The 13,082-nt window shown below is 36.5% G+C and overlaps 1 protein-coding gene across 1 annotated transcript in view; it reads right to left on the bottom strand.

Annotated features, from left to right (window-relative positions):
* The window catches only part of pard3bb (par-3 family cell polarity regulator beta b), a 641,621-nt gene that overhangs the window by 426,419 nt on the left and 202,120 nt on the right, over positions 1–13,082 (bottom strand). The window contains exons 10-11 of the mRNA XM_056465228.1: positions 8,095–8,234; positions 7,844–7,972 (exon numbers count right to left, since the gene is read on the bottom strand). Coding sequence (XP_056321203.1) covers positions 7,844–7,972; positions 8,095–8,234 — 269 coding nt within the window. The remainder of the gene's footprint in view (positions 1–7,843; positions 7,973–8,094; positions 8,235–13,082) is intronic.

Below are 13,082 nucleotides of genomic sequence, written 5' to 3' on the forward strand. Positions count from 1 at the left end.
AAAACTGAAAACTTGCTCCATATCTCTTATCAAAATCTCATAAAGGTAGCAAATACATCGTGAAACGGACCATGCTTAATCTGTGATAAACATAACACCTCTTGATCAATGCCAATGTAAAACCACAAATGCAACATCCTGTTTAGCTGATCTAAGTGAATACTGTTCTTTATAATATCACATGCAATAGTATGGTCCAGTCAAACTAAGAGCGAGAAGGATGTGACGATGACCGCATGATAAGAACAAGTCATTTGTAACTCTGATGAGTGAGGATTCAGTGATATGAAATGGCCTAAATCCTGACTGAAACATGCAATAATCTCCTTGACTACCGTATCTTCATCCTGACAGTCCAGTCACACACATAGGCGTCAATCCATCAGTCACCGAGTCAAGCAAACAGTTCAGATATTCGAAGCTCAATGCGTGTCGCCAGCAACTGCTCGCTAACCAAATAAAATCATTAATGTCATAGCATATAATGTGCACACGCTAATTTCAATCCACTGAAGGGTTTTAATCGCCTGTGCGCATGCAGAACTAGTGGTTTGTGGGTAATGAGTCGCAGTCAAGCTTCAGACCACTGCATACTAACTAATCAGTGGCAGCGATGCAGTGAAGGGTACGCTGAACACTGTGTGCATGAGAGCTGTAATTGAACAATGAGAGTCCTAATTCACCAGAGAATTTACTAGAACAATGTGTGAACAAGTGCAAATTGCTTTTAATATGGTGAAAACAGTCGTTTATCTTCATCATTTGTCACAACGAAAACTTATTTGGGAATCATGAGCAATTTAATATTATGCTTACAAGCAAGCAGTGAGATGACATAAGCATTAAATAATCTGGATTCCCTGTAAAATTCTAATGAGAAATGAGCTGAATGGTATTTAAACTTATTAATACTGAAGTTTTTTTTTTTTTGAGATTTTTCTTTACTCCAAATTTTGTACTATTTAAGTTACTAGAAATTTAATTCTTTATATCAACTTTGTCTTCTGTTAGTTTTGTGGCATGTTTCATCTGGCCTTTAAGAAATACAGAGTAGAGTACAGGAGATATTTTCAGATGCAGACCTACAGACTCGCATACGTTTCAGGACACAGAATCATGATCTAGGCTGGGGAAAACCATATATGGTTAATGATGGATCAGTCTTCTTCTATTTTTTTTCTTGTTTAACAGCAACTAACTTCTTAGGAGCATTAACGCCACATACAGTATTTCACAAATCAGCCGATCAAGACCGTCTGTGCTACGATTGCCATCCATTAGATTGTGAACAGTTTAGGGTTTCCCATTTCAGTCATTATTCCATTATTACATCGTAACGATCACTTTCACATCGGTGCAGCGTACTGTGTGTTTCGGTACTCAAATTACATAAACAAAAATAATAATTAGTTAAAACACTTATGACTTTATTCACGTATCCACATACACAAAGAAATCATTACAGACAGTCTAATTGTAGGATTAAGTGTAATAAACTAACTCAGGATGTTATTGTTGTCATTACTTAGTTAAAATCATTTGGCATATTTAGTAAAATGTAAATACAAACAATAATGTGTCACATTAAAATGAATTAGTATAGTTAAAAAATTTTGAATATTATAGTTATAAACTGATAAACTACTTTATATTTTCCTAAACTGTAGCAACTGTTAGTAATAGATCATTTTAAACTAATTATTAACAGTTAATTTGTTTTTATCACTATATTTGTTGCAACTATTATTACCACAAATTACCAGTACTTAATTATTCAAAAACAATATATTACTCACTATAAATTACTGTAGTATTTAATGAGGGAAAACATTAATAAAAAAGTTATTAGAAAATTAAGCAAATAAATACTATTCAATAACTGGAGTAAAATATTAATGTAGTGTTATACATTTATTAAATGTAAAAAAAAACATTGTATTACATATAAAGATGTATTATATACATATTAACGTGCTATTCTCTGAAAAATGTTTCAGCAAAGCCAGCAAATGAGTATCTGCTCTACTGATTCTGTCAGATAAATAATGACTGATCATCTATGATGACTGATAGAAAACTGTTCAGTCTATTATACTGAATGGCGATCAGAAAAAACACTTCCCTATTCACCCATCTCCTTCGCCATATTTGTGCGTTCACTATTTATTAGCAATATACAGTATATACTGTGAGAATATATTGATGACGAGGTCAGAGAAGACATTAACAACATTAACATCTGTCAGTAACCATATATGGTTCTCCCCTGCCTAGACTGTGTGGCCGGGATTGTGTGTCCTGAAACGTGTGTGGGTCTGTGCGTCTGCAGCTGGATATTACTAGAGTAAAGTCTGTATTATGGTCAAGACTAGCTCCATGTTTCTAAACACTACCTCACAAAAGTAGCAAGTACATAGTGAAACGCAATGGTCCTAGTACTGAGCCTTGCAGCACTGGGCCTTTAATACCTCTAAATTTACCGCCCTACAAAATGATGATGATCAAGAAAGCACAATTTGAACCAAGCCAATGCAATTCCACTAATGCAACATCATTTCTGAGGCAATCCAAAAGAATTGCTGTGGTTGACAATATCAAATGCAGCACTATTGTCCAGTAAAATGAATAGAGTGATGCATTCACAATCAAATGATAATCATCAGAGCGATGAGTGCTGTTTCAGTGCTATGAAATGGCCTAAATGCTGACTGGAACATCTCACAGACATCACTTCTTCCCAAGAAAGCAACGTTGTGAAAATACAACTTTTCTTTTTTTGTATTCCTAACAGAAAGGGCATATTTATAATTGGTTTGAAGTTGACAAACGTTGAGTTAATGATGTTGAATTAATGAATGGAGTCACAACAGCAAGCTTTACAGATTTTGGGACATATGCTGAAAATGATAATAAAGAGATACAAATATTATGAGATAAGACTTCTATGACTGAAAAACAAGTAAATAGCCTTAGTTAATTTATTCATTGTCAAATAAACGTATACGGTTTTGCTTCTGTTAAAAAGGTAAAATGATTTTCTAGAAAATTGTTCCTCTATAGAATGTGAAATGTGTCTAGTTTTGATTTCTATTTATTGCCGTGTTTTCTAGCTGTTCCATTATCTAGGCTGCTCTCTTTAGGACATAAATATTTGTTTGCAAAAAACAACAGTTCTTTTAAACTGTTAAAATACACTCACCAGCCACTTTATTAGGTACACCTGTCTATCTGCTTATTAACACAAATTTGTAATTTATAATGGCAGCAACTTCATGCATTTAGGCATGTAGACATGATCAAGACGATCTGCTGCAGTTCAAACAGAGCATCAGAATGGGGAAGAAAGGTGATTTAAGTGATTTTAAACTTGGCATGGTTTTTGGTGCCAGACGGGCTGGTCTGAGTATTTCAGAAACTGCTGATCTACTGAGATTTTCATGCACAACCATCTTTAGGTTTTACAGAGAATAGTCCCGAAAAGAGAAAATACCCATGAGCGGCAGTTCCATGGGTGCAAATGACTTGTTGGTGCCAGAGGTCAGATGAGAATGGCCAGACTTGTTCGAGCTGATAGAAAGAGCGGTGTGGTGCCACTCCTGTCAGCTAAGAACAAGAAACTGAGGCTACAACTCACATAGGCGCACCAAAATTGGACAATAGAAGATTGGAAAAACGTTGCCTAGTCTGATGAGTCTCGATTTCTGCTTCAACATTCGGATGGTAGGGTCAACAACAATTGGGCGTCAACAACATGAAAGCATGGATCCATCCTGCATGGTATCAAGGGTTCAGGCTGGTGGTGGTGGTGTAATGGTGTGGGGGATATTTTCTTGGCACACTTTGGGCATATTAGTACCAATTGAGCATTGTGTCAGCGCCACAGCCTGCCTGAGTATTGTTGCTGACCATGTCCATCTCTTTATGACCACAATGTACCCATCTTCTGATGGCTACTTCCAGCAGGATAATGCACCATGTCATAAGGTGTGAATCTCCTCAGACTGGTTTCTTGAACATGACAGTTTACTGTACTCAAATGACCTCCACAGTCCCTAGATCTCAATCCAATAGAGCACCTTTAAGATGTGGTGGAACGGGAGATTTGCATCATGATGTGCAGCCGACAAATCTTCAGCAACTGCGTGATGCTATCATGTCAATATGGACCTAAATCTCTGAGGAATATTTCCAGTATCTTGTTGAATCTATGCCACGAAGGATTAAGGCAGTTTTGAAGGCAAAAGGGGGTCCAACCCAGTACTAGTAAGGTGTACCTAATAAAGTGGCTGGTGAGTGTATGTTATAATATTACAGCTTTTGCTGTATTTTTCATCAAATGAATGAGACCTTGATTAACACAAGGGTCTTTCAAAAACATTAAAATATCAAACCAACCTCAAACTTTAGAACAAAAGCATATATGCATTCAAATAAATGTAACAACGTATTATTAAACTGTCCATTCATCATCAAACCCCCATTTTAGCTCTATTCAAAAAAGCTAGTCAAAACAATTGGCGCAGAACAGTTTGCCGCCAACTACTGACTCATAAATCCCTCTCATGCCGCTGTGAATTTATCTAAATAAATACATGAAAGATGTTGACAATAGAGACTGCAGCTCATTTCCTGCGAGGGGCCAAAGTTTGAGTGGCATTGCTTTAGTAATAGTCAAGTGGTGCCGTTCTCATCGCTCGGTTATTTCCAGAAAGCGCTGAGTGGGCCATAATTGGGATAACTGTGGAGCAACGGGCACTGCTCTAAGGGAGATACAGGAAAAGCCAACGCACAGCTGCACGGTCGCAGTCCCTGACTTCACACAGCCCCTGCATACTCCAGCACTTCCTGTAGGAGCGCCCTACCTCCTGCGCCACTTCCTGTCCTGCTCTGAATCAACAAGCATGGATAAGAGCAGGAAGTCAGACTACAAGGTGGGCAGAAGGGAGTGTGCAGTGCTCCGGCGGCTGGGTGTGTGTGGGGGTCGCCTGGTTCATAAGGAAAGATATCAAACAGACCAAAAACAAAGGGAGGGAAAGTTTGAAATTAGAGAGAGAGTGACAGGTGAAGATGTCTGAACATCCGAACGGACAAAAGCTAGCATACGCACACGTCCCGCAAGGGTTGAAACAAAGGCAGGAAGCTTGGGGCTTCCCGTCCTCAAGGCTTGAGGAACTAAAGCACGACTATGACCTTCCTTGGTTAAGACAGCAAACGGAGTCGTGTTGGGGTTTGGAGACAGACGTGACCGTGTGGAGACGACACACGATATCACTGCTGATGACCCAAATAACATGCCACTACATTTCCTGTTGGTCTGAAGAACAGGAAGTGCACTGGCAAAGAACATGGCCATTCAGATGTTAAGTCTGCTCATTGTTTGAAAGAGATAGAGAAAATTGACTCATTATTAACTAACCCCAAATGGTTCCAAACATTTATGAGTTTATTTCTTCAAAAAGAAGACATTTTGAAGAAAGCTGGAAAACAAATACTATGGATGTCAACGGCTTTACATTTCCAGATTTTTAGTTTTTAATAGAAGAAAGAATGAAAGAGGTTTAGAATAAGTATACAGTTTTGGGTGAACCATCCATTTAAGGAATCATTATTTACCATGTTTCCACCTGATATTCACGCATTTGTGTTCGTACTTCATTCAGACCCTTCTCTTATTTACTTTCGCAGGAGTGCTAAATATGAATGAGCAATATTCATTCATTTATTATTTGTTTGTTTTTTTGTTTGTTTACTTATATATATATATATATATATATGTAAAAGCGGTCATTATAGGGGTTACAAAATCAAGTCACAATCCATTTGAAGCAATGATCACTTATTGTTTACAATGACACTCAGTCATTACTTATTGCATTTTTTAAATCAAGTCTTAGGTTAAACGTCAGTCTCTACGTACAGTGCATTTCCTTTACAATTCCTATCCATTGAGCCCTTGTTGGAGGATCAACCTGAAACCATTTTTCGAGTTACAGCTACTACTCACCAAAAGCACTTGAATTAGGTATTTGTCAATTGATGGAACAATTTCATGAATGAACAGTACTGAATGAACTAGCTCATGTTACAAGGCTTATAAAAGAGTGAAAAAACAACAAATAAAAAATGATGGAAACTACAATTTTGATGCACACATTGACCATGCAAGTACATGCAAACAAAATGTGAAGGTTTTTAAAAAAAATAAAAAAAAAATCTTAATTTGAATCAAGCGTTTAAAATGTTCTGAAGAAACACACTTGCTTTATATGATGAAAAGATTTAATATAATCTAATCCTCAGATAATAAAATGAATCAAAATGTACTTGTTAACATAAAAAATGGTAAAATGAAATGTTCCTCTTGTATGTAAACTACACTTATATCATGATGCAGTTAAATACACAAACATTCTTTAAACTATTCGTTTTTAACAACAAATTACAATGATGGTTACATCTCTAGCTACATCTAAAATCTTCTAAATATTTTATGTTATAAAATTATGTATTTTTTGGTGATCAATAATTATGTGCATAAAAGTTCAAATGAGTGACCTTCTGGGTTTTGTATATTTGATAAACCAGTATTTTATTACTGACATATTGTAATGTTAAATAAATATTTAATTGTTCATTTAAGCTGAACTTCATAAGACACATATTGTAACTTTACTTTGTTCTCTTGTTGGTTTATATAACTGCATCTGTGACCTTTGACTGAATAAATAAGCTTCCGACTAATGCATGGTGTGTTAGTATAGGACAATATGTGGCAGAGATTCAACTATTTAAAAAATCTGGAATCTGAATCAAAATATTTAGAAAACTGCATTTAAAGCTGTCCAGGTTAAGTTCTAAGCATTGCTGTTACTAATCAAAAAATAAGTTTTGATATCCTGTATTTACTGTAATACAATTACTAAATGTCTTCATGGAATATGATACTTTCTTAATATTTTAATGCTTTTCAGCATAAAAGAAAATCAATATTGACCATGCTTAAAAATATACCCACGCAACTTAACCCTCCTGTTGTCCTAGAATTTTGTATACACCATTTACTCATTGGGTCAAAAATGAGCCTTCTTTCCTAAACCTCTAAAATAAAGTAGCTAAATTTAATTTCAAGCCTCAAATCAATTTTGCATGAAGAAACAACATCATCTTCATTACAAACTCTGTGAATGTGTTGGTTTTCTCTCATCAGTGTGGAGTATTTATCGAAGTTTAATCAGAGGAAACGCTTCTTTTTGAATAAAGTGTACCTTCTAATGTTAAAAGCACCTGCAGAATTGCCAAAGACAGTAGACAGTATTCATAAAGCTGCAGATTCTTATTGTGTGTGTGTTTGTTTGGGGTTTTTGTGGTGTAAAAAAAGATTTTATAGCTGGTGGGTCAAAATTGACCTGAAGGAAAACCCTAGTACCCTAAATGAGTGCAGCTTTCATGAAAATATGAAAAAAAAGATGAAGATTGTTGAGTGAAGATTGTAAAAAAAAAAAAAAAAAAAAAAAAAAAGATTCTAATGCTGAGGTCATTTTAAAAGTCACCAAACTCAAAGAAAAGACAAGATAAAAGAAATGATGTTTAGTATCTGATGTTTGTTCCTCAAGCCAACCAAATCACATACAGTATAGTGTTCATGAATATGTTGTTTATTTTGTATATTTCTATGTTTTACGCAATTCAAGAACTGGAAAAGAAGAACAGACCAAGAGTAGAAGAAACTTTAAGAAAAGTTTATTAGCAGCAGATAGAATAAGACAAATGTCAACTACCACAGGAGTGACGAGTGCAGCGCTGCTTTAGATACACTGGATGGAGAAGGAGAGAAGACGCTTACCAGCTCACGAGGAAGAAACATGTCTTCCTGTCTGGCCACAACCAGACACACGCTGTCCCCCTGCTTAGTACTGCGTAACATGGCCACCAGTTCCTCCTGAGAGCGTCCGGCGATGTCCACACCATTCACCTGAACAAAAAACATTAGTTTCAATGAATTTCCTAAACACATACAGTACACACTAATGCAAAACAACTGTGATTTTCCCATCTGAAGCAGTCATAAAATCTTATTACAACACAAATACTCACTTCTAGGATGCGGTCACCTGACTGAAGGCGGCCATCTTTGACAGCAGCTCCTCGGGGTAGGATGTTTTTGACAAGGATGGGGCCTGGGCCATGTACAGAGGAGTCTCTTGTCACAACGGTGAAGCCCAGACCTTCAGGACCTGAGTGGAGATTGAGAGAGAGATCAGGATTAAACAGAGTTACACACCAATTTACCCAAATTGTCAGCAGCAATGTATGAAGATTGTTCTCTTCCCAGACTCAATATATAAATTCAAAGAAAAATTATCAAGATTATTTAATATATAAATACAATAGTAGTAAAACACCTGTAAAAAATAACAGGGTATAGGCAGGAATCCTAAAGGTAATTTCAATACCTTTTTAAGACTTTTTAAAGACCTTCTCAAAATATTTTAAGACCTCATCACTACTTTAAGTTCTAATCAGTATTTAAATGGTTAACAGTTGTTAAACGGTTGTAGTTAAATAAATCAATGGAGCACAACCATGCAACAGAACTCAGATAAGCTTGGAAGAAACAAAGCTTGAAAGAATAAATTATGTGGTTGTTTTCAGCGACAGGCTTCAGCCACTGTTTAAACTTGTTTTTTTTCCAACCAGGAGTACGCAAACTTACTTTTTCCCATTTTGCCGTGTGTTTCGCTCTACGGTTTCGCTACATGTGGAAAGCGTCACATCACCTTCCCGCGTTTGTTGCAAATTATGTGACATCACCCGGACGGAGGAGCTTGGGCGGACATGCCCCGGCTCGAACCAATCGAGTGGAGCGAGCACGCCGTTGTTAATATTAGGAGGAAAATAAATATATTTATGCTGTTTTGGAGTGAAATGCCTTAGACAATGCTTGAACAAATTTAAGACCTTGTAAAAACGTGGTTAAGACTTTTTAATACCTTTTAATGGCCTTAATTTTCTGATAATTAATTTATCAACTTTTAATACTATTTAAGACCCCACAAACACCCTGAATAAGCATACAATATAACATTTAATGTTTAGGGTAAGTCATTTTATTATTTGATTCACTGACTGACTGACTGATTTATTGATTGATTCATTCATTCATTATGCATATTGAAATCTCAAAATGTTCAACTAGGGGTCAAAAATAATGTAGTAAATTCCACTATTAAACTTTGTTCAGTTGACCAAAATATTGCATATTAAAGGTCCTGTATGCAAGTTTTTGACTCTTCTAAAGCATAAAAATACCATAATATGTTTGTAGACATTTAAGAAACATGCCAAGTGAAAATTCTTCTTTATCTGAAAAACAGTCAGATATTCTGCTTTGAAAATGTGCGTTACGTGCCGAACAATGTCTTTGTTTTGGTTCTTTTAACCAGCCCAATGCCAGTTTAGCCAATTATATTTCAGCACCCTGAGTTGCCTTGCTGGAAAACCACGTATTTCATTAATTCATTCAGAAAGGCTCTCAAAGCATGCGTCCGTGACCGAAATGCAACCTCCGGTGGACAGTAGAAGACTCCAAAATGAGACGCAGATTCAGAGTTCCACACGAGGTTATGAATTGGCAAATAATATAAACATTAAAAGCATAAACATTAGGTGAGCAGATTACATTGAAAACTGTGCCCAAACAACACGCTACGTGAAGATATTTGCAGTGATAAGCAATTTGGCTGTTTGCACCAGACGAAACATGACAGAAATATTAATACAGCCATTTAGAAGTAGAGAATATGCACTCACTCACAAAATGGTAAGGTTTATAATATAATACATATTAACCCTCTTTAACATTATTAAATGTAGATGCTAAAGTTCGTAGAATTCTAAAGTTCAATTTCAAAGGATTATTTTATTTTTAAGATCTGAGGAAAATTATCTGCTGCTGCTTTTAGTAGTATGGCAATAAATGTCATGTAAAATGGCATTCAAACTCACATTGTTATCATTTAACACTGAATAAAGCACATAAGGTGTACCTGAGGTGATCATTGTCAGTTTTCTGTTTTTCAGCTGCAAGAAATAGAAGCCTTTTCTAATAGATCAATTCAAGGTGTTGGTTAGAACAAAAGCTTCTCTTAATATGGAAAATATTTCTTCTATTGCATGCCGTTGCTTTTATATAGAACACAATTTAAATCAGCCTTTAGGCTCGATCGTCAGACTTGCTCCTGTTGGTCCTCTGGCAACCTGCGCTTGCGTTTGTTTTAATCCAGGAATGCAATACCTAGTTTAACCACTGGGTGTCAAACTTACATACTGCACCATTAAAGCAATTGCATGACAGGAATATTTTAGCAAATACAGTACTAGAATTAATGCTAGCAAATTCCATGCATCAAATTGTTTTTATATAAATGAGCTATATAAATTACTGTATTTATTAAACACTTTTTACTCCGATTTACTTGAAGTAATTGCTGTACTAACATAAAATTCAGAATATATATAAATTGTGTGTATGTTTGTTCACTAGTAATTTAAAATGAATGCACAAATATTGTAAGACACAGATGTAATTACTGACAACCAAACCTTTTGCAACACTGTACTGTAAATGAACTAATGCTCTAAAATTCATGTAAAAGCTAAAATTCATTAATTCATTCATTTTCTTTTCGGCTTAGTCCCTTTATTAATCTGTGGTGGCCACAGCGGAATAAACTGCCAACTTATCCAGCATATGTTTTAGGCAGCGGATGCCCTTCCAGCTACAATCCAAACACTCTCATTCACACACATACACTCTTGACAATTTAGCTTATTCTATTCACCTACAGCACATGTCTTTGCACAGTGGGGGAAACCGGAGCACCCAGAGGAAATCCACGTGAACACGAAGAGAGAATATGCAAACTCCAAACAGAAATGCCAACTGACCCAGCCGAGGCTCAAACCTGCGACCTTCTTGCTGTGAGGCGATCGTGCTACCCACTGCTCCACTGTGACGCCCAATACAAAAAAATTATTTGCTGGTTTTTTATGCTGTTTTTTCTATGTCTATACTATTATGATTATGCCTTCGGTTTCCAAAACAAAATGCTGCTAGAAACTATTTGAAGATCCCGCAGCTGTATTATAAACACCTCAAACTTTAAAGGTTTAGTGAAATTAAAATCATGTTATTATCAGTATGTTAGTCTTCAAAGACATCTATAAGCAAGTGCAGTACAAAACATGTTAAGCTTTTAGTATCTGATAAGAACAGCCACTTTCAAGACGCTTCATTTGATGTGATAAAATAAAATGCTATTGGATGTTTTTTTTTTTAAGGGGAGGAACAACTCTACCACCCTCTCTCCATTTTTCAGTTGTGATTACGTCAAACACTGAATAAAAAATGTACATTTCAAAGCACTTTACAGAACCTTTAAAGACTCATTGACACATCAGAAAAGTACACTCATGGCTGGGTCTGTTTGGGGCCTGTCAGGAACACTAGGCCTATGAAGACCTGATGAAATCCTGGTGCCAGACTGAGACTAGAGACACCTGACCTCAGAAAGTGAAAGTACATTTCAAAAGTGTCAAGCCTCATTGACACTACGGGCGACTAGCAGCAGCAAAGAGGCAAGCAATTTATTTCAAGGAAGAGTAAGCGACTTCCAGCGACCTTCGTCTACGCGAACAACAGAGATCGTTGGTGACCAGGTGGGCGTGAAGCAACAAAGTTGAGAATCCTTTAACTTTATGCAAAGGAAGAGTGACTTTCTTGAGCAACAGCCAATAGGAGCACCAGCTCACATGATCCTCTCTCAGCTCACTCATAGGTCGGTTGTAATCGTCCTGTATATACCTATACATTTGCAGCAGATCTCCACCCAGAGCAACAGGCAGCTACAAAGACGCTGCTAGAGTGAAGGAGTCATCAGAGAGCATGGATTTAAAAGACATAATCCAAAGATGGTCTGTAATCAAGTAATCAAGCGAAAAGGATAATGCCAAAAAAATCTGACTTTAATTTTAAGCTGAAAAAGCTGACCCACAATAGAACCATCATTAACAGCCATTAAAAGACTTTTGAAGAGCTTGACATCCAAAATCAGATCTTAAAGAATAAGCATTCCCATTTTTCCTTTCAGCCCAGATAAAAGCAAGATATTAAAAGAGGAGACTGCTGTCTAGCACAGGTGGTGGTCCATTTAAACTGCGCTGCCGCCTTGACCTGTGCATATTGCTTCTTACGGTGGTCTTGATGCTGTCAGCGTGACTGATAGGTAGATTAGAGAGCAGGCTATAGCCCCCGTTTGACATGAGGCTCGTCTTTGGGGCGGATATTTCCAGTCTTGTCCCTGAGCTCACAGATAAAATGATGGACAGAGCGTTGGGGTGAAGAAACTAAAGAGTGGACAGTGGTTTTTCTTTTACACGCTCTGCATCAGACTACACAGAACAATAAAAATGGAAGTCAGTCTCTGTTAGAAAAGAAAAAAAAGAAATAAAAAATGAGCACAGCTGGAGCGTGCAGTTGGAATTTTATGCTCGTCATTTAGCACAATCGCTTCACGGTCAGCACTTTTCTGTTCCAGCGATGAATTTATATCATCATTAATGGCAGAATCAATAAGAACTTAATAGATTTTGCAGGCTGAAATTATGGCTTCATTCATTTGGTTAGACTGCCAAAACCATCGACTACAAAGTTGAGCAATGTTGGAGTAAGGGAGAGAATCGATGTGCGTTCATTTAAAAGATCTAGCATGAATAGCCGTGCTTTTTTTTTTTTGGTAATGAAAGTTTTGATGCACTGTGAATGTTGGGATTTTCAAAATGGGAACCAAGGACAACCACAACAAAATGAACATGAAAGAGACCTCATTTTTTCCAAAATTCTTGATAACGTTAAACTGAAGGAGATTAATAAGACTCATTACAGTTTGTTACATTTAATGGAGCTCTTAAACTGTTCAGTAGGAAAATAAAATACCAACTTTGCATAGAAAATGGAAATTCTTACAGATTTAATGTACATTCAAACAAACCATAATGTTGTAAACAACACAGGCTTAATGGAC

Source organism: Danio aesculapii, chromosome 9 (assembly GCF_903798145.1).
Source record: "Danio aesculapii chromosome 9, fDanAes4.1, whole genome shotgun sequence".
In the NCBI taxonomy this organism is placed as follows: Eukaryota; Metazoa; Chordata; class Actinopteri; order Cypriniformes; family Danionidae; genus Danio; species Danio aesculapii.